This window comes from Apteryx rowi, unplaced genomic scaffold (assembly GCF_003343035.1).
Source record: "Apteryx rowi isolate R43461 unplaced genomic scaffold, aptRow1 scaffold_3, whole genome shotgun sequence".
NCBI lineage: Eukaryota > Metazoa > Chordata > Aves > Apterygiformes > Apterygidae > Apteryx > Apteryx rowi.
Genome location: NW_020449418.1, coordinates 6,604,489 through 6,626,350, shown reverse-complemented (window position 1 = coordinate 6,626,350; position 21,862 = coordinate 6,604,489). Strand labels below are relative to the sequence as shown.

The 21,862-nt window shown below is 51.7% G+C and overlaps 2 protein-coding genes across 13 annotated transcripts in view; one reads left to right on the top strand and one right to left on the bottom strand.

Moving 5' to 3' along the window:
- CNNM2 (cyclin and CBS domain divalent metal cation transport mediator 2) overlaps positions 1–11,505 on the top strand; it is a 133,671-nt gene extending 122,166 nt beyond the window's left edge. Inside the window, exons 7-8 of the mRNA XM_026069613.1 lie at positions 371–555; positions 2,798–11,505. Coding sequence (XP_025925398.1) covers positions 371–555; positions 2,798–3,007 — 395 coding nt within the window. The 3' untranslated portion in view covers positions 3,008–11,505. The remainder of the gene's footprint in view (positions 1–370; positions 556–2,797) is intronic.
- Positions 11,506–14,737: 3,232 nt separating this feature from the next.
- The window catches only part of NT5C2 (5'-nucleotidase, cytosolic II), a 61,340-nt gene continuing 54,215 nt past the window's right edge, over positions 14,738–21,862 (bottom strand). For all 12 annotated transcript variants that reach the window (XM_026069708.1, XM_026069712.1, XM_026069707.1 and 9 more), the window contains 8 exons: positions 21,369–21,410; positions 20,098–20,205; positions 19,647–19,713; positions 18,763–18,933; positions 17,832–17,883; positions 17,514–17,574; positions 16,772–16,948; positions 14,738–16,532 (listed from right to left, as the gene is read on the bottom strand). In XM_026069708.1, coding sequence (XP_025925493.1) covers positions 16,260–16,532; positions 16,772–16,948; positions 17,514–17,574; positions 17,832–17,883; positions 18,763–18,933; positions 19,647–19,713; positions 20,098–20,205; positions 21,369–21,410 — 951 coding nt within the window. In that variant the 3' untranslated portion in view covers positions 14,738–16,259. The remainder of the gene's footprint in view (positions 16,533–16,771; positions 16,949–17,513; positions 17,575–17,831; positions 17,884–18,762; positions 18,934–19,646; positions 19,714–20,097; positions 20,206–21,368; positions 21,411–21,862) is intronic.

Below are 21,862 nucleotides of genomic sequence, written 5' to 3'. Positions count from 1 at the left end.
TTAAGCATGGTCTGACAGTCAAGAGCTCCTGTTAGAAAGCCTTGGGAAGTTACCTTTCTCTGGCAATTACCATGCAGCAGCTGAAACGCTGCGACCAACTGTGCACTGTGCGCAGTGCTTCGTCCGTTGCAGTACAAATAAAAACAGGTGTCTTTAAACTATACTCAGTGATGTCAGCTACCGGCTCTGGATTCAAAATGTGCTTTTCTCAGGGTAATTTGGTTGTTGAGCTGCATGTCTTGTTATAAGTAGATTAAGTATTTACAGATCTTCTGTGTTACATCATGATTTATTTTATCCCTTTGAAACTGATGACTTTAAATGTTTTCTGCTTAATTTAAGAATTCTCTCCCTCTTGCCCGTTTCTCAGCTGAAAACAAGTCTCCACCTCGGCCCTGTGGCTTGAATCACTCAGACTCTTTAAACCGAAGTGATCGCATTGATGCAGTGACGCCAACGTTAGGGAGCAGCAACAACCAACTGAATGCGTCTTTCCTCCAAGTGTATGTCCCGGACTACTCAGTGAAAGCACTCACAGACATTCAGTTTGTCAAGGTAGGAAAAGACCTGGTAAGGCCCTGCTGAAAAGCTGGGCTTAAACATCAGGATGGAGAGCCTGGGGAAGGGAGATTTCTGTAGACTGCTCYATAGCACTATGAGTAGATAGCATTATGAAGGCAGCAGCCCATTTTAAAATCACTTTAAATTAGTTTTTCCAAATATCTGCTGTCGATTGGTTTCTGTCTTCCCTGTTCCTCTCCTTTAGGACTGAAAGTAGATTGATCACATAAGCTCCTGGATTCCAGGTCCTCCAAAGAAAATTTATAGAAAACATCCTTTCTGTGCTTTTAGTCATGAGAGACATGTCCTTGTGAAGTCCTTGGAGCCATCCAAAATGGAAACCTTTCATTAGCTGACAGTGTCATTTCCTAAAGGATGAGATATTTTATGTTGGATGCAGTTTTTATTCACTTTTGATTTTGGTTTCAGTTTGGGGTTCTTGATCTTACTTTCCGACTTGTCATCCTTCTTCTGCTTGAAGAAGTCTTGGACATTTATCTTTATTTTAACTTCACATGTTAGGCTCATGTCTCATAATACCAGTGAGTTGCTGCATGAATACAGCTCTGTCCCCCAGCATGGTGCATCCCACGCTGAAATGTGTGCGAGTCCTGTGGGATGAGGAAAGCTAGCTGAGCTGAGGAACAGCTAATTTTGGCAGCAATTCCAGCCCAGCTGGGAGTCCAGGGAAGCTGATGTCCCATGGCCAGAGATTGACCTTGATGCCTTTCTTAAGGAAAGTGCATGTCTTTGTGTGCAATTCAAATAATTTGTGAACTCAACTTCTGTCAAAGTTAATTCAATATTAAAAATATGTGGAATAGAATGGAAGTCCTGGAATACTAAATGGATTGTTCCATATCTACAGGGAGCCAAATTTTAAAAAGAGAGTAGTCTTGCATTCAAAATTTGACAAATGCAAGTATAGTGGTTGATGATTCAAGTCTTCGCGGTTTAGACCAGTGCRTATTTATTACTGGGCAAGCTGATCTAGAGCTGAACTACTATTACCAAGTCTTGCTACAGATTTGAATGGCCAGTCTGCTGTACAGAGCAGCTGCTCATCTTGTGCTGGTTTACGTGAAGTCCTTCCAGCTCTCACTGTGTTCATACGGAGGCTGATGAATGCTATACTGTCTGGTCTCTCTGCAATCAGGCTTGAACACCTCTTTTTGTATCACTCTGCTTCATACATAGGATAGAGTATTCAACATGAGTTTTTTCATTGTGCCCCACGGGCATTTGTTCAATTAATGCCTTGTAAGCCGGGGCTGTGACCTGCTTGTGCATGTTTGGATTTTGCTTTGGAAGCTGTGACTTGGTCCATCTGAATATCTCCATTTCCAGTCCTCCTCCTGTGTTGCTACTGAAGTTTATGGTTTTCTAAAAGACTCGCTTAACCTCTTCCATCTTCCTTCCCGCTGAGGTGACCCACTGCTCTTCCAGCATGTGGGGCTGCTGGTGCATGTGGTGCATGTAYGTCCTGCTGCCTGTCCTGGCCGCAAAGGCTAACCCAGAGGAGTGTACACTGCTGGTTCAGGAGGAATTCCCCCCTCTCCCACCATATTCAGCAATAGGGGACTATGGGCTTCCTTGCCTCTGAGGTATCACGGGCAGTATTGACAAGCTCCTGTTACGACTCTTCTGCTGAGCGCAGCTGGCTCTCRGAGAGACCAGTTGAAGACTTTACGGATAGCTAATTTGATCTCGTCTCTRTGGAGATCCCAGTCTTTACTAGAATCAAATGCCTTATGTATAAGAATAAGGATCTAGGTGCTGCTGCATTTGCTGGTCTAGACCAGAGCAGTAGAGCTCTTCGCCTCCGGCTCTGTGGGGGTGCTCAGAACCTCACCTGGAGCTTGCTGAAGTTGGGAGAAAGACTTCACTGAACTCTAGTTCCAGCCCTAAAGATGTGCATCATTAGAAGGAAATGGAGATTCAATTTAAAAATCTCTGCATAGGAATAGGTCCCTGCCTTTGAGCAGCATGGTGATTGCATAGCTCTGCACTTCCACCCTGTCTGTGGGAATGTCACCGTGCCGTGTCATTGAGTTGGAATGTTCTAGGCTTGCAAAGCACAGGGATGTTTTGTAGAAGTGGAGCTGATCCCAGGTAAACAGGAGTTTAAGCATGGCCGTCTGGAAGGGGAGGGGGACTTCATTTTCTTAATGTGTCCAGTGCGGGAGACAAAAGTGTGACTGGCTGGTTTTGTTCCTTCCTTTTGTGCTTGGAGCAGATCTCAAGACAGCAGTACCAAAATGCCCTGATGGCATCCCGGATGGACAAAACACCTCAGTCCTCGGACAGTGAAAACACTAAAATCGAACTGACTCTTACGGAGCTGCATGAYGGTTTGCCAGACGAGACAGCAAACCTGCTGAATGAACAGAACTGCGTGACTCACAACAAGCCCAACCACAGTATGCACAGTGAAGGAGCCATCTAGGAGCTGACTCCCCACAACCCACCCATCCCATCTCCTCAGCAGGACCAGTCCTCGCTCCTTCCTGCCTCCTCCCTGAGTGTGAACACCGTTAGTATGTGCTTGCAACACTGTGCTGCATCCAGTGTTCTGAGACCAAAGACTTTTGCGTCCATTCTGGGAGCAGAAGAGGAAGAAACAGGAAGAAAGGAGCAAAGAGCAAGATAGAGAGACTAAAGCCCCAAGCGTACTTTGGGAATGGTGAGCCACCCTTGAGAATGATGAAATACTTCTTGMAAAGTAGAATCATGTTTATTTTTTATCTGTATTTTGCACCCTTGTTGGGTTTTTCCTCCTCAAACACATATGGAGAAGTTTAAAAACTGCTCCAATTATTTTTTCAAGAGAGATCATGTTTTTAAAAAGTATTTTGCAGAGTTTTAAATTGTTTCTGTCCCTCCCCAACCTGAAGTAAGCTCTGTTGTGGTTTTGTAAATTGGCTCCAATGTTCTTAGACTTCTTTTCACCTCTCTCTGGTTCTTTTTGTTGCCCTGTTGAAGAAGTTAGTAACCGGTACTTGTATGTGTTTGTCTCCTAAGAATGAGCAAGCTTCAAGGAACCTCTGGTTTCAGCCACCTGGAGGGTCAAGGGATGAGTATCATTGCATTCTTCCAGTTAAGTTTCAGGGAAGGAGTGGTTATTTTGGTATGTAATGATCTCTCAAATTTCAGAAGGTTTCTTTGTAAAACAGACAAAAGCATTGGTACACTTAGTTTTGTAACCTCCAAAAACTTTGTGTATGTTGAAGATGATACTGGGGGGGAAGGGATTAATTAGCAAAACAGCAGTCTTGTGCAATGAAAGCCGGGGTAGTTTTCCRCAGTGGTGTAACTGGGTGATTTTCCTTTGATGTTCCTGAGAATTGCATCATTAAGTTAACCCTGTGCACCCCAAAATGACAAACTTTAAACGACCGCATGCCGTAATAGTCTGTGCACAGCTACCTTGGCCACAACAGACTCACAATCTTTGTTAAGTAGCAGGGAGAACAACAGTCCCTGTTCCCCCCTTAAATCTCTAGTGTTAACAGAAAAGATGCTGCTACAATTATGCCCAAAGTACATTCTCCAGGTGACAGTAAACCTCTGCCAGTGCAAGGATGGGCTCTGCTGAGGAGTCGGGACCATCCTGTCCTCTCCAAGAACTGACACAACTTTCCAGACGCGAGTGTATTGCACTTCAGGGATTCGGAGAGGTTCACTTCCAGACTGTTCCTCAGCCACATTCCTTCCTTTGAGAGGATTCAGTGTATTTCCCTCTTTCTCTCTCTCCTGTTAACAGCCATTTTAGGGATTACCATGGTAGCCGAACAGAGCGCTTCCCACCAGGCTGCCGTTAGTGCAGGACAGCCAGTGTCAAGCAGCAGAAACCAGTTCCTCCACCCTGAAAACCTGCATGTGGACTGGGTGCAAGAGAGACATGCCCTGTGGCAGTTGTGCCTCACACCTTGGCATTCCCCACTCCCTCAGATGGACTTTAAGTCCCAGCCGGGTCCTCARATGAAAAACACGTCCCCCCCTCTCCCTATTGTCTCCCTTTCCATTGCTGCCTCAGACAAAATGTGAACGTTGCCCTGAGTACTAGGTTCTGGAGAGAAGAACAAACAACGCATTGCGGTTTCTGGTTCAAGACAGTTCCATGGTCCTGGTTATGTAGCATTYCCCTTCTTTTCTTTACACTCGGATAATCTCATCTGACCCTCAGAGAAACCCCCGGTCCCAAATGCAACTGCCAGAGCTCTGTGTGTCCTGCCCCACATGTCTCCTGCTCTCTGTTTAGGGCAGGCCCTTGCCTGCGAGTTCCCGTGGTCTGTCTTTGCGAGTGTTTCCTGGAAAGGTGCAATATTTTGCTGCAGTAACTCCCTGCAGGAAATCAGAGTGTGTGGCTTTCGAGCAGATTCTGTGTGCATGTGTCTCGCTTTCGCTCTCTCTCGGCTTCAGGAAGCAGCCCTAATTTTTGCTCTCCTCTCTGCAAACGGCCGCGGATGGACCCTGCAGACCCACTCGCTGAGAGCGCCAGCACAGGAAAGGTGCACTTTCTTTCTTGGAAGGGGCAGCAGCCTGTAAGGGTAAAGTCCCCACAAGGGGGCATAGAAATTCCACGGTATCTCATATGTGCGTGGAGTGATAAGGAAACCGGGCCCCCAAACTTCGCTCTCATGGTCAGCGTTTATTCACTTTTTTGAATCACGGCTTTTCCCATCTAAAAGGGTTTCCTTAGTCCCCAGCCTTGCTCTGACGTGCCCCTGGCTGCACCGGCCCGCCACGTCCACCCCTGGCTGTGTGCAACAGCCTGAGAGCGCGCGGCTCAGCATCAGCCCAAGCTGATCTCAGCCCTGCTCCTTCCTGGAGAGCTGCTAGTATTGCACCTTTCTCACAGAGCAAAGCGGTGAGATGTTACAGCGCTTGTCCTGGTGGGGCGAGTGACTTGCCTCCCCACTTTTTATCTAGTGTTGCTGAATGTAAAAGTTTATTGAAAGTGTTTGACACGGTGGTGAACCTCAGATGCAGTATCCATCTTGTCAACCCTGCCAAAGAAGGGAAGGCTCAAGTCAAGGCAGCTCGCTCTCTGGGATGAGGTYGCTTGCTCAATCTTACTTCTGCTTCTTATGTCAGGTTGTGGATTTGTTTTAGCATCTGTTTCCATTAAAAAAAAAAAAAAAAAAGCCTATTTTTCCAACCAAAGCCATGTGATCCCAAAGCAAATACCTCCTGCTTCTGCCCGTGCTGCACTGTTCTAAAATTTGCAGGCAATTTTTGCATGACTGTTTTTAGTCATTTGTACAGTTCCAATAATGGAAAATTAAATAATTTCCATAAAAATAGTTGATTCTAGATGTGTTTCATATGGAAAATATGTACCTGACCCAGAGGGGTTAGGAGCTGCTACTACTAATTAGCTTGAAGAGCAGGGCATGGTCCTCTCCACAGAGGGGAAAAATCCAGTCTCCCTGTTCTCAGGGTATTTACAGTTTTACTGTTTAACAGACGAAAGGGGTTCCCAGCCCTCGTGGTGGGAACCTACATAAATAGAGGAGCCCTGTGCCCGGCGCAGGATTACTTCTGAGACTCTGGGCAGTGTTTGCAAATGCAGGGTCTTGGCTTTCCCTACGGTAGTGGAAATGCCGTGGCTTCTGCATCTGTACTGATGCAGGAGGTGTCCTACCAGGGCAGGTCTGGTTTCTCTGGCTTGCAGGTTGCCTGTCTGCATTCAGGCGGGCTCCGATGCTGGATTTCGTGCTGCAGTGCCACGCGCACACGTGGCAGAGCTGTCAGTCATTGCTGTGGTACAGGGCACCAGCCGACGGCTTTGGGAATCGCTGGACTTGACCTCAGACCTTGGCAAGGCTTTGACTTGTAGGAAGGATACTGCATCTTCGTTTGTCAACTCCTATTGCCTTCGTTGTTCACCATGTCTGTCTGCCTCCAGGTACAGGCAGAGGGGCAGATGATGACCTGTTGGCTTGGGGGGCTGGGAGGGCATCTAGCCATGGTCTCTACTGTCAATACAATTTTGCACAAAAGTTCTTTGAAGTGAGGTTTTCAACACTAATATCTTAAATGCATAACTGTGAATTATAACTTTTACACTCCTGTTGGTTGAATTTCCTTTAAATGAAATGAACCTGAATCTGTTGTAACTATGATTTATTTTTTTTTAATTGTGTGTATTGCCAAACCTTTGTAAAGAGTGAAGGAATGTTCTTGCTTTCCAATGAGAATCTTTCTCCAAACAAGACTGACTCTGGTGACATGGAGATCATACGAAGCACGCTAGCTCTGAGTGGAGAGGGGCTCGGGGGGAGCTTAGCAAACCAACATCGTCTTCTCTGTAGACCCCAAGCTCGGAGCATCCAGAGTTTACAAAGTGCTTGTTGTTTTATTCCCTATTTGTCTASTCCCTAAAATCCGTGTGCAGTTGAAGGCCTTTGTCCCAGGAGAGCTCAGGACCGGGGTATCCCCGAGCGGGGTGAAGGTCCGGACGAGGGATGTCGGCAGAGAGGCAGGGTGTGAGCCGTGGTGCAGCGCAGGGCTGGCCGAAGAGGCGGGGGGACCCCGAAAGCTGGCACGGCAGGGAGAGCCTCCACTTGCACCTAACAGAGCTGCGTGGGGCAAGTCTTCCCCTCCTGCTCCAAACCTTTACTCACGTACGGCTCCCTCTCACCCAGGCGATGCCGTGACCCAGCACGGGAAGCTGAAGCCTGCCCCGGCGTCCGGGTTAGCTGCGGCCAGCAGTGGTTGTGCTCCCCACACAGGCTCATCCTACCGTTACTCGTCCCTTAAGGAGCAAAGCGAGCCCAGTTTGGGAGTATTTCGGCTGTCGGAGAGGAGAGCCGCCCCCGTGGTGGTGGGAGTTGGCTGCGCCCGGGGACTTGGCTGGGAGCAAGGCTTGCTGGTCTTGGGCTCCGTTTAAAGAGGTGTCAGCCGCTCGTTCAGCGTTGTTCTCCATGGTCCGTTCCTCCCCTGTTCTCCTAGACTTACATTCCTTTTTCTCCTCACCGCAGGGTTTTTTTTTCCGTCTTTTCTTTAAGTGCCTTTTTGTGCGGTTGGAGGTGGCAAGAGTAGGAGTCTCAGGATATGGCCCTTTGCACTCGCCTCGGACCCGGAGGAGGCTCGGGGGGAGCAGGGCGAGTTGCTGTTGCTGCTTCTCAGCTGTCAGGGCCCTGCACAGGTGGGGATGCGACTTTGGCAGTGGCGACGTAGGGCTCAAATCAGCTCAGAGGAAAGAAAACCAAAGAGGTAGCTGCGTGCGAAGGGCTGCTCGGGCAGCAGTGGTGCTTCCTGTGATCTCCGCAGAGCTCAGCCGAGGGGGCGCTGGGGTGGGGGCGGCGAAGAGCAGCGCTGTCTCCTCGCAAGCATCCTGTGTAAGTACCATACGTAGCGGGGAATACAGCCGTGTTCTCCGGGACCGGTTGGGACATGCATCTTCCTTGTGCTGAAATAGAGTATCTATAGAAATCATTCCCACCTGAAAGATGTACCATATTTTATATGATATCTAATACACACATCTGTGGTTTTAAAACTAGTACCTGTGTACCAGTTGTCAAGTTATCCAGTGTCTGGATTACCGGTAGAAAACTGGGGCTGGGCGGGGAGGGGAACGATGCTATGAAGAGTATCTCTTGTTGCGATGCTCACTCGAGACTTCATCCCAAAGGTGGCTGCCCAGCGCTGAGGGGTTCCTGCGCTCGCTTGTGCTGCAAGCTTTGAGGTGCAAAGCTGGCTCACGGCAGAAAACCAGCACGTGCCGAAAGGCTCCAGGTGGTGCAGGCCCTGGCTTGCTGCACATCTCGCTGCCCTGGCTTTACCCTGTGGCTTTAAATAGACCCAAAGAAGTACCTGGTCCTCGGATACTGAGGGTTGCTTTGGTCTAACAGTGAAGTGACAAGCTTAACATGTGTGACCAAAGACCAGGCATCTTGTCGCAGCAGAGAGCAGCCTTCATCCTGACTTGACCGGCAGAGAGGACAAGCACTGCGCTACCAGCTTAGCTAGGAAGCTGCCCTCATCCCTGCTCCGTTGTGCGCTGGGTCCGTCGGTGGCAGATCTCTCGTTGCTGTGATCTCTGTGGCAATGCTGGCCCCATTCCCGTGAGTCTGCAGCACAGATGCTCTTAGTGGAGCACGGCACGGAGGAGCCTGAAACATCCGCTGGCTTCCCATAGACACCCCGCTCCCCCCGCATAATCCTGCTCGGTGTCTTGCTCTCATCCTGGAGGCTGGCTTCACGCTAGGTTGTGCTCCTCCTCCTCTAGCTTCACTGCAGTGTCCCTGAGGCCGCGTCCGAGCGAGGGGACGCTATCGCTGCAGGTCCAAAGCGGTACGGTTGAACTTCTCAGTCGGGTTTTGCACGTTTGCTGTTCTTTTATGTCAAGAGCTGGAAGCTGGACCTGGGGAGGCCAGAGCATTCCCTAGGAAAAAGCACGAGATGCCGGGTTATCCCAGCCCCTTTCGCCGAGTCGCAGGGAAGGGGGTGCTGGAAAGCTGCCTCCAGCCCCTTGCACGGTACGGATGGCAGAGGGAGGTGTTTCACGGGTCGGTAGCACCAAACTCTGTCAAAGTGACTTGTCATGGTGTCCTCGTTATCCTCAGGTCAGGCTCAATAATGCTTCTGCACCTTGGCCATAAGGTACTCAAAGTTGCTGATTTTCTGTCTCCAACTGAAAAACGGTTTTGTGGTCTCTCCTAAGATTTTTTCCTTTGGGCCCTGTTTTCCTTCGAGCAGAGCCGATAACTGGAATCCAGCAGAGCAAAGCGCCCTGGCTGCTCCCACCCTTCCAGTGCCAGCACCCAGTTTCTGGTTACCAAAGTGCTTGATGTTTAATCCTTCCCCCAGAAGGAGAGGTTTAGCTGTTCTCAAAAGAAACTGCCTGTTGTGGAGTCTGGCTTTGAGGTTCGTAGGCTGTCGTGAGCCAGAGGCCCAAAGAAGTGCCTGAAACGTGCAGACGCTGTGGGCAGCTCTGGTGCTCAGGAGGAGCGTTTGATGGGCTCAGGTCAGTGGCTCCATGGTCATTTCTCCTTCTCAAAGCAGTAGGGACCGAAGGGAAGCTGGTTGCAGTGTTTGTCGGGGAGGAAGGACTTGTCCCAACATTTGGTGCTTGGTGGAGCTATCTGGCATCGCGTTTTGGCAGCTGTGAGACTGCAGARCTTAAAAAAGGAGGGTTTTACATCACTGTTGTACCAAATCCTTCCAAATTCAAGTGAGAAAGTTGTAGACCTCAGACCAGTAGCCTGGCTTGTCGGCCTCTAGCTGCAGGTGCCAATGTTGAATGAATGCCTTCCGGAYTCATCCAAAGACGAATATGGGAGCGTGGAGGGGACTCCCGGCCAACTCCGCTGTTCCCAGAAGTAACGGACCGGCTGTGCCGCGGTCAGCCCTAGCGTAGCTCCCGCTCTGAAGTCTCAGGTCCCCGCAGGTTGAGCTGAGCAGCTTTGGCCGGTGGATTTTGACCTAGGGTACGTGTCCTGCGTCGTGCTGGCTTTGATTTGGTGAAGCAGCGCTCTGTGACGGCTGCTCTTGCCTTGGCGATACCCGTTTCTCTCCTGTTCTCGCTGAGGTTTAGCTGAGCTTGCAGGAAGGCAGGAGGGGACCATGCAGCCGCCCCGCGGGCTGCCGGGCAGGAACGGGCGATGCTGCCCCAAGCCTATCCTCACCCCTCGCACTAAGCTCCTGAGGAGGGCGGGAGACGTTGCTCAAGGACTCGCTTTCCTCTGCCTTCCCTGCAGACTTGGTGTGAAATCTGGGGAGCCGAAACCCATCAGGACCCCCAGCACCGACGACCCGACCACGTTTTATCCGTGTTCTCCGAGCTGCCAGGCAGGAGGGTGGCTCGCAAGCAGGTTAGGGGGGGCCCTGCTGGGGGAACCACAAGGCCGTTGGGTGGGTTTTTTTCTTTTCCAACTCACACAGCTGAAGATCAAAGCTGGATAACTGAATCACGGGGCAGACGTCCAGATGCCAAATACATTGAATCTGAAAACCCAAATACTTGAGAATACGTCCCTGTGTCACGTGGAAGCCATGAACGGCTGGTTCTCTGCAACCAGCGGTCTCTAAAACCAAACCTTTCTCCTGTATTTAATCCTTTTCTGGAAAACCTGTACCTATATCGAAGTCTGCATAGAATCTTTTCCCGACTTCCATTTGTGAAACCTTCTTTTTCCGCCTGTGTTCAGAAGCTTTGCAGTTCACCCTTTAAAACGTGTTTCCGTGGCTATGTGAACCCACCCAGCTTCTTTAGGTTGCGCTGCCGATCCTAGGTCTCTTCACTGTGTCTTATTTTCCATCATATACGGTCTTTGCTAATTGTATCATATTGTACATTACTTCGGGTTTTCAGAGTTGTAGTATTCTGACTACAGTATTTCCAATTGTGTACAGAAACCTGAATAAGCACAACTGCAATCCATGAATGAAGTGTATACGTTTCATATACTGATTGTCATACAAATGAATTTTATAATTATTCCAATTTTGTTGTAGATTTCCAATCTTTCCTATTTATTTTGTACCAGATTTATTTGTATATTTTGTGATTTTGTTTAAAAGCATTTTGTTTATTTCTATTCTTTTTAGATAAATGATGATTTTTTTCTGTTGAACATTCCAGTTTATGCATTTTTCCCTCCTCCATGCTTCCCCCTCATTTCAAAGGGACGGATTTTGGCACGTGGGTGGCGGGGCTGACGTCGGTGATCCTGGACCCAGATCTTTGCAGATCATAAATTGCTGTCGGCACATCAGCAGTCTTTTATCTGCGCTTTAGCTGTCGAGAGCCGCGGAGGGGCCGGATCCTGTTCCCCTTAGAGCCGGGTCTTGCTCTTTGCTTTGGTGGGTCTGGGCCCGTGAATCCTGGAGCCAGGGAGGATAGCTGGGAAGTTGGTGGTAATGGACAGCAGCTGACTTTCTCTTGCTGAAGTGTTCCCTCAACAGCAGTGGTCTTTTTCTTCCACTAATAAAAATCCCTTATTTACAACCTTCTCTCTATATATCCTGTTTGTTTGTCTGGAAGTGTAAGCACTGTCTGTCTGTCCGTAGCACGTGGTCCCACCAGGCGGTGCACGAACCTCTCCGGCGTCACCAGCGAGGGACGTGGCCGGTGGCAGCGGCCACTCCGTGCGATGGGAGCGAGTTGGCCTGTTCCCCTGCATCCCCAGCCGGCGGGGTACGCAAGCAGGGTATTATAGGTAAAAATAATGTGAATGGAGGCTTCGGGGCTGGCTCCGGCCTGTGGAGAGCGTCTGGAAAGAGTAGCGAGGCAGCAGGGCCTGGGGCCACCGGAGAGGTGGGTGTGAGACACCGGCTCTGAGCAGGAAGAGGTGTCGGCAGCCCGGGGCCTCCTGACGCAAACACGGACCGAAAGCGTCGCCCTGCAGGGAGCTGCCGGGCTGCCCGGTCCCTCCCGGCGCCTCCGCTGCCCTCGCGGCGGGCGCTTGGTGCTGCCGAACGCACCAAACCCCACGGAGGGTCCCAGCCTGCCACCGGCTCCGTGGGACGGGGGCTTTCCCCAGGGTGGAGCCCTTGTGGAGGCAGGTTCCGGTCTCGATTGCGACGTCTGCTAATACCAGCCTTTTCCAAAGCAGCCATGAAAATTAGAGGAAAGAGGGTTTTATTAGATTTGAGCTGCCAGCAGAGAATTACACCTTATTCTCTGTTGTCCCTCTTCGGCATTTCTCTGGCCACATATTTTTTAATCCTCCTTACCCTCTGTGCGGTGAGGCCRTGCTGCGGGGCATCTCCCGCACGGATGGGGAGGACAGAATGGCCAAACGCGGCTGGCCCAGCGTCTGCGAGAGCGCGGCTGCAGGACAGGAGCAGCGTCCGGAGCCGACACCGCTCCGCCGTGGGGCTTTTCCTCCCTGCAGCTCTCCCAAAGCCGCCAGCAGCAGCGAGGACGTGAGACACGGTGCTCCTGCGAGGACGGACCCCAGCGCCTCTGGATCTGCAGGTACGGGGCTCCCTGGGCGTAACGGCCAGCTCGCGTGTGTTGGGCGCGTTGCTGTCTCGGTGACCTCTTGTAAATGCAGGTTATTTATTAATCCCTGGGAGCCTATTGCCCACCCCAGTGTACTGCTAAGGTAGCTCTGCCTGTAAGACCAGGGATCTCTGTAGCCCAGCAGTCCCCAGTGGGGTCCTGCTGGAGGTGAGCACCCCGTTGGCCGTGTCTGGTGTGGGTTGTTGTCTGTGCGTATACAAAATTGCCTTTTCAATGTACTGGCAGGTGYGCCAGGTCCCAGGGCTGGCAGTAGCTGCTGCCGGAGCCTGCTGGCAGCCCGYGTGTATCCAGCAGTTGGATGTAGCCTGAGGTTGGCCAAGCACCGCTCAGCTGAGCTGGAACAGGTGCCGCTCGCCTCCTGTGAAAGGCGACAGAGCCAAGGACCGGCTACCTTGAACTACCCAGAAATAGTTGCCAGCAATTCCCAGCAGGAAACTTGGCAGGGCTGTGGCTAAGAGCAGAGCGAGCCTCGTGTGCCTTTCCCGAAGGGATTTGCTTGGCGCAGCCGCTGTGAGCCGTTGGGGGAGGAACCAGCCCCCTGCGTCTCCACCAAGGCGCGGGGTGGTTGTGTGGCGTGGGGCAACATGGAAGAAAGCAGCTCGGCTAGAGACAGCTCAGGGCGGTGGGGGCGTCTCGCTGTGGGGGCGTCTCTGTGCCCGTCCAGGAGCAGCGGGGCCGGGGAGCGGGAGCAGGCRGCGCTGGAGGCGGCACGAGCCTTGCAGCCGCCCCGGCTCGCGCTGACTTTTGCTCGGGGCGTTGCAGAGCCGGTCTGAGGTGCGGGGGCAGCCGGGCTGTTGGTGCAGCGAGGCTGTGGGAGCACGGCGTCGGTCGTGACAGGCTGGAGGCGCTCGCAGCCAGCCGCCCGCCAGAGGTGGGTGCTTGAAAACGGGGCTGCGGCTGTGTCCTCTGGACATCTTGGAGCTGCTGTAGGACAGGCAGCGCTGTGTGAGCCCCGGCGGTGAGCAGAGACTGGGTAGCCATCAGCTTCTGCCCGCTGCTTTCCCACCACCTAGGGAGGGTCAAATAGTTTCCATTGCTCCGGCCTTGAGTCTTTTCCCCCCATCGCTGTCAGAAATAGCCCTGGGCTGAGAGCGAGCTATTTGTGGCGACCGTTTAGGCCGGAGGAATGCTAGGAGCTTCCCCGGCCTCCCTTCCCGCAGCTGCCCGCCCGCCCCAGCTGCTGAGCTAAAGCTGAAAAAATTCAAGCGGCTATACTTGGAGAAACGATGTTAAACATAGCAAATCTCAGCGTGGCCTTTAGTGAAAGGGCTCGGGAACRACTCTGCTACTCCCTCCTGTGCTGGGGTGGCTGGGGGCTCCGGGCTGGCCAAGCCAGTGTGCCTGCGGATGAGCATTGGCTACACTCCAGACCCAAAAACTGAAGGGTCTCAGCGCCAGCTCTGGGGTTTGGGGCTTTTAGTTGCCGTGGAAGCATTGGCTGTTGGGGGTTGGCCACCTTCTGTATCCTCTTAGCGTCTGCTTTTCTGTTTAGCACTTGGGGTGTTTGGCACCAAATTTCCTTGTCGTGGCTCTGATGATGTCTCCAGTGCCCAGGCCTCTTCTGGCCCGTTTCTGGTTTATGATGTGAGATGTTCATGTGAGAGAGCTGAGTGCGGGGAGCCGATTCCTGCCAGGTCAGCAGAGCGCTCAGGCAGAGCTGGACCGCTGCTGCTTGGGCAGGGGAAGCAGCCGGGGATCTGGACTGGGGCTGGCGGGCGCCGAACCCACAGGGAGCTGGGCCCTGCCGCTGCCGCTGGTTTCCTGTAGCCCTCGTTGTTGCCACTGGTCCTGGCCAAGACACAGTTCCAGCGTGGTGGTGAGCGGCCCCTTGGAAATGCCACTGCGAAAGAGCCTTGGAAAGGGGTGATATTGGAGGCAGTTACCTCCCCCACCATGTTAAAGCACCTCCCCTCCCTCCCAGGTCACACCAAAATGGTTTTGTGACCCCCCCCCGGACCTGACCATAAGGTGCCCCCTCGCCACTGTCGCCACAGGGCTTCCTGCCCACCCCTTCGCTGGAGACTACACAAACCTGTGAAACCAAATTCACTTCCACTTCTCAGCAGTGCTAAATAACCACATCTTGGAGCTACTTTCCCTCTTCCCCAGCCCACCATCCCCCCTGGTCCCGGCTGCCCCCACCGCCTCCAGCACAACCCTCATCGTCCCAGCGACGCGCCACAAAGCGCCAGGCACTTCTTAGAAACATCATGATTTATTGACTTGTACAACTGCCACTTCAGCAGCAATTTCCTGCTCAGATGTTGGTGGGTTTTTTGTTTTGTTTTGTTTTTTTCTTCTAAGGTACTTTAAAAATGGAAAGGAAAAAAAAAAAAAAGATTAAATGCATTTATGGAACTGAAACTATGGTCAAATTCAGGACAAGAGGGCCCCCTTCACACGCGAACAGCACAAGTTGGAGTAAGGGACGCTGCACCCACAACAGGGAGGAAAACCACCACAGCTGCGCCTGCCCCTGGATGGCGACACGCAAGAGCACTTCCAGGCTGACACCGAGGGGAGACCCGCACACAGACACGGGGACCGCAGGCAGGACAGATGAGGCAGGCCAGCCCCGCTGATGCAGAGGGACCTCCTCAGCCACCGCCGGTCCCGGCACGGCAGCCTGCAGACATCACCCTCCGCAAGCCTCTGCCAGCCCCRGCGCCAGGTGAGAGACGAGGGCAGCTGCCAGCCAGACCGGAGTTTTGCAGGCAGCATGGTGGGGCTGGTCCTGTGGCACCTGCTGTTTCCCAGTTGAGGGCCTACAGGTGTGGCCCAGAGCACCCTGGAAAACAGGCCCTCTCGCTCCAGGGGCTGGCTGGTGTTGTCTTCACTTTCTTAAGGCTGAGCAGACAGAAAGGTCAGTAACAGGCAGCGAGGAAAACAAATCGACTAACATAATACTAAAGCAGTGGCTTCAAGCTCCTGCATTAATATTTACTCTTGAAACTACAGAAGGAGTTGAGAACACAGTGTGCGGATCAGCTGTTTGAGAAATGTTCTGGAAATCATGCATCACATGCCAGTGATGAAAGAAAGCTTTGACACACTGGGAGAGGACAACAAGCGTCTACAAGCCAAAACATGTACAACTGCAAATATGCAAGAGCTGGACTCCCACCGCCATCCAAGTTGGCCAGAGGAATCAAACCACTGACTCTTACTCATGCCAAGCAGGGGGTAAACTCAGTGCTAAAAGCCACAGCAACTCCCTGGCTAACACGGGAAGCATTTGTATTCCAGAAACAGAAGGTTAAGGGCAGCAACCCAACCGGCAGAAGGAGGATTTGGATCATTTTGTCTCCTGCGGGGCCTAGCACATCCCTTCGTCCTTCACAGTGAATGTAACAAAGGGCAAAAACCGTTCACAGGACACTGTTCAAATGGAACCCAAATGAAACACATCATGGGAAAGGAGAAACATGCAGCGTCCCCAAATGTGATGGGAGCAGCATTACAGCACAGGCGTGCAGTCCATAGCTGAATGCACCGCCTGGGCAGAATCCACTGGCTTTTTGAACCGTCTGCAAAACTGAAACATGGGTCTCCTCCTGATTAGTGTTAATTTGTTAAAAGTTTTGGACACTTTCAAAATGTGCCTTTGCAAGAATCACACCCCCCCAACCCGTCACCCCAAGGGCCCCAACAAAGGAATCCACTCCTGATCACAGCTAGAGTCATGGTTTGTCTTCAGAGATGCTTTGCTTTTTCCTTCTTATTCCTCTTCTTCCTCCTCCTCCTCCTCCTCCTCTTCTTCCTCTTCTTCCTCCTCCTCCTCATCATCGTCTTCATCATGGCAATGCGTGATTTCCTGAGGCGCCTGGGGGAAGAGGTTGGGCGGTTTGATCTCGCTGATGGAGCGGGTCAGTTGATGCCGTTTGTAGTCAGAATCTTTAAAATCCACGGAGGTGCGATTGCGCGTGGCCATTGGCGACTCCTTCTCGTTTATGTCAACGTGTGTGTGCTCTACTGTGGACTCATGAGGCATCTACAAGAGAGAGAGGAGATGGAAGGGGGTGTCTCTGTCCCAGGGTATCTCCCTGAGCCAGCCAGAGAGCGAACCCCAGAGCGTGACTCTGGCCTGCGGTGCATCAAACAAACAAGCCAAGCTGCTGCCTAACCCTCCAAGGTGCCATGCTTGCTGCCTCTCACTTGTGGAAGCGCTAACACATGCAAGCAGAGGCACCTTTGGGCTCCCTGCCTGTCTCCCCGGGGTCTGTAACTCACCAGGACGTGGGCGGCTCTGAAGAGGTAGCTGAAGGGGTAGTAGAGGAGGTTGATGAAGGAGGCTGCATAGAGATCGGCATAGCGCATCACCTGGCTGGCAAACAGGGTCTGTCGCGAGCCACTGCGGAAGAGGCTCCCCATCATCCCGTAGCACATGTCCATGTCGTGGGTCACTTTCTGCAAGAAAGGGCGGGTTGGATGCCTGGGCCAGCGCACAGCACTGGGGAGCAGACCCAGCCACAGCAGCACCGCAAGTGCAGTGCCTTGAGGGCCCGGCTGTGCGAGACCTGCACGATCTCCAGCAAGGCTTTCCATGGGTTTTCTGTGCTCTTATCCCAAAGCACCAGAGTACAGACCAGTCCCCACTAACAGAGGGGAGGGCAGCAGCAGGGTCAGGGCCGGCACCTGCCCCAGGCTGGGACCTCAGTACGCAGGGCTGGCTGAACCAGAGGCTACAGCCCCTCCGAGCTCATGTGGGTCAGTGCCCAGTGGGCACCGTCAGKCGGCGCTGCTATTTACATAATGAAGGAGACCACATTCCAGACCAGGCTGCCTTTCAGGAGTGCCCAGTGGCACCAGTGAGCTGGGAAGCTCCTCCATTAGCGTCCATAGACAGACGGGCTTCGCCAAGCCTGCTGTGCCCACCCAAAGGCAGAGCAAAGCATTTCAGGGCTAAGCGGTGGCTCAGGCTCTCAAGCTCTTTGAGATCCAATAGGATGAAAAGGGATTTTATGATTGGTACCTTAATGCGTCTCTGGATGGAGCTGATGTCGGGGCGTTCATTGCTGCTACTGTCCAGATGCCTAGTTACAGGCGAGAAGGCAAATAAAATTGTGTGAAAAGCCTTTCAGAAACAGATGTCGTGGCGCAGGGGCTTGGGGGAGGGAGGCTGGTCTGGAGGGGAAGGTTGGTCTCGTGGGCAGAGCCCAGGCCTGAGTCAAAGCTCCTGGGTGCAGCAGCAGTGCTGCTAACCCAATCCCAAGAGTTAGTCAGAGCCGCTCGTTAGCTGTCGCTAGGCTGGGAGAGGCAGCAGGAAAGTTGTCAGTGTTTGAACACTCACTTGTATAGCTCGGCCAAGAAAATGTCCAGACTCTGCAGCTCTTCAAAAAGGGCTGGATAATACAGGAAAGAAAGCGAGGGAAAAAAAAAGGTAAGTTTAAACTGCTGAACAGAGGAGGGATGAAAGCAAATCCACCATCCTGCCCGCTCCCCTTGCATGGCTGCGATGGGGCGCTGCACTGAGGAACGTGGCGTGCCGCAGTCACCACAGAGGGAGAGGGTTCAGTCATGCTCCGTGCCACAGGCAGAGCTCTGGACTTGGTTTCTGGTTGCCCCTTCTGTTTTAGAGGCTGAACCTTCCTAGCCTTCACAGAAACCTTTCAACCAGCACAGGGCAACTTGCATAACTCCCCCTATTTACACACCAAAGGGCAAACCTGGGAGAAAAGCAGTAGCGCTGAAGGATGGGAAACACACAGCACTTTGGCGGCAGAGCGGCAGAAAGGTGGAGGAAACGGCTGGTGAGYAGGGACTCCCTGCAGACGGGAGAGCAGTCATGGCTCAGGCATTACAAGGACAATAACCAGGGTGCCAAGTCAGATACTTTCTACCAGAGAAGCCACAGCTCTGTAAGGTCAGAAGGACACACACCGCTTTCTGGGCAGGATTACTGGATGATGAACAGTTCAACCATCTGCACCAGCTGCAAATTTTCCCCTGGCCCGCTCTCAGTTGATCACGGGCATGTGGCCCAGGGAAGAGCAAAGGCAAGGCCTGGGTCCCTGACACCAGACCACGGGGAGCTGCCCCAGCTCCAGCTGCCAACATGCAACCCCAGGGGAGAAGGGCCAAAGGGAGAGGCAGGTGTGGGAGACAGGTGCCAAGCCAGGGTGATCTCTCCCCAAAACCCACTGCCCAGGGCTCTCAGGGAGCTGGAGCAGCACCAGGCAGGCAAGAGCAAAGCCTGGCGTGGTGTTTGCCTGACTGCTGACCGCTTTTGTCAGTCCAGACGTGCAGTTCCTGGGCCAGCTCGGGGATCACCAGAAAGGTCCTCCAGCCCTGGCGCTTCTTGGATTTGAGGATATCTCCAAAGATGTGGTCTCCAATGTACAGAATGTCTTTGCCTTTGGCCCCCAGCAGGTCACAGACTGTGTCCGAGGAGCCTGAGAGAAGAGGAACAGGGTGGCTCAGAAAGGGGACCCAARCGAAAATGTTTGGCTTACTTATTTCAGAGTACCAGGGTTAGGGACACAGAAGTTGCATTTTCTTCAAGGAAACCTTTGCCACTAAATGAATCACCCCTGCTTGGCCACAGCTACGCGAGGGGTCTGCCTACCCACCCAGGAGTTCACCTAGGAGCAGCTTTGCCCTTGCAGCTATTTGTGCTACGCACATCCTGGCACAAACAGCAGTAGCAGAGGGGTGATGCTGCCTCCCACCTCATGTGATAGTGATGGCGCCACAAGCATCTTGGACAGCCCTGAGCATCTCCCTGGCTCACAGAGACATCGGAGCATGGTCAYGCTGCTGGCAGCACAGCGAGGACAGCAGGGAAATGTTGCATTGGGCCTTCCACAGCTCTCCCCATTCCAAGCCCAGCCCTGGCATTTCCCAAACTCTCCCTGGCAAGGAAGAAAAGGGCTTTCCAGGAGGGACAGGTCCATTTCTTCTTTGCTCTGGGCAGCAAGGGAGGTGAGAAGCCTCTGGTGCAGTGTGCAGACAGCACAGCACAATGTGCTTTGGCAAATGCCCTTGCCCAGTGCCTGGCGCAGCGTGCAGCCACCTAGCACAAGTCCTCTCACAGCCAGAGCAACTGAAGGCCACCAGGGCACGTCGAAGACACTACACAGGACAACAGGARCTGTTCTTGCCTTACCTCCTGAGTACACGATGCCATGCTGCAGCGGGCCAGTGTAGGTACCAATCTTCAGCTTGCCAGTCACCTGGGGAAAGGGATATTGCTTTGGTGAAGGACAGCTGATGCTCTGGATGTTTTATGTCCAATTATTTCCTTACTCTTTGTGTATGTGTGTGTGTGTCTCTCTCTCCCCCTCCCCAGACAACCTGGATGTGGCTTTCCACACTCATTTCCTATTGCCACCTGCAGTACATCAGAGGAACCAGGGAAGCCTCAAGCCCTCCTGTGTCCCAGGTGATGGGGTTGCTTGGGAATCACTAAGAGGAGAGGCCAGCCCTGCTTCTCTAGGGCAGGTCCAATCTAAGCACTGCATTGCCTGTTTCCCCTAAGGGACACAACACAGGAGGTTTTCTTCCTAGYGATGCATGAGCTCTACCAGCCATAATGGCACCTTCCAAATGCTACTCACTGTGTCCACCTGCCGCAACACGGTGCCTTCCCCAAAGAAGAGGGGTTTTCGTGCATCCACCAGGATCAGGTCAAAGTAAGACTGCCATGGTCGATGGGCACTCCCAGGCTGCAAAGGCAAAAACAAACCCAAGTCAGGCACAACATAAACAACCACACAGAATTTACCTGGCCCATAGGCACAATCTTGTGACATCATTGCTGGTCCATCAAATGGACCAGTTTCCCCACCTAGCACAAGGGGGAGGCGCTGGGTTGCCAGTGCCATCTCCAAAAGCATTCATCCTTTGCAGGCAGGCCCATCCCAACCCAGCCTAGCTGCAAAAACTGAGGATGTGGTGTGAGCTGAGGGAACCACGCTGCACATCTATGTCACAGCACAGCTGCTGTCCAAAGAGATGCTGTCAATGACAACGCTGCCACTGTTTCTGAAGATGACATCCTACACTGATCCAGACACACGCAACTTCACAGCTTCAGCCTTACAAGACCACGTAGGCACATGTGCCAAGAGTAGGAAAATGCCTGGACTCTGCCATAGAGCACAGCTCCATACCACGGCCCTGCCTCATTGACACTGGGTGCTCACGAGCCTTTCTTTCTCCATGCTTCCCATCTTTGTGAGACCAAGGCCACAGCAAGGAGGTTTTCCAATTATCAGTTGCTGTGGTCTTCTTTATTCTGAAAATTGCTCCCCTGGCCTTCTTCCACCTTAAGAACACAGTGTGAAAATACATCTTTTGAATGCAAGATGGTCTGCCAGTAGGAGACTGGGGAAGGCTGGTATAAATTCAGTTCATACGTTTGTCTCCAAAAGTTTCAGGGCCAAGTTTTGACCTCAGAAAACCAGGAAAAGCATGACTGAAACTCTAGGAGTTACCATAGTCAAAGCACAATCAGGCCTTAAATATTTGTGCCAGTTTATGAAACTCTTTTGTTTCCATCAAGACTTTTTTTAACAACATCTAAAACACTGTGCAAAATTAGGAAGAAACCTGGCTGCAAAATGCCAGAATTAAAATGTGTTATCACTAAAATAATGCTATCATTAACACAGATTATTGTTTCAAACAGATGATGCCTCTTTTCTCTTTGTTGCATTGTATTCGCTCTGATCCTATTCAAACAGGACACTAAACAGCAAGTGTATTTTAACCAGATTAAAGCAACTAATCCCATACAGCCGATGAACCAGAATTAAAATGCTTTCCAGCTAAACAGATAATTAGGCACATTAATTCCTACTAGAACTGCAGTCTAGAAATAACATACCTTTGGTCCATGTGGAAAGTCAAACAAATAAGTCATAATTTTCTGAAAGACACAAAGAAAGTATTTAAAAATTTGTTTTTAAACGTACATTTGTGACATTTGTAAGAGCATACTTTTCTGTCTTTTTCTTCTCAGGTTACAGAACTTTATTTTTAAGATTTACAAGAAACTCATCATAACACTTGGGGACAAAATGAATGTATAGAACTTACAATGACAGGAGTTAAGACAGTAATTTTATAATCAAGAACACATTTATCTCAGTAATCTGCAGGCTGCTTCAGATATATTTTGCAACACTTTAAAATGGCATATAAATCTTTGGCTTAGCCGTGTAGCAGTATCATGACATTCATCAGGACACTAAGGAACTGCCCTCATGCCAGCACCACACCAGACAGCCCCTTCTAGATCTTAAACACCTCTGGGWTCATGGGTTTGGTCACCTGTCTCTACTCAGGACAACCTCATTTGATAGGGAAGTTTTGCATTTT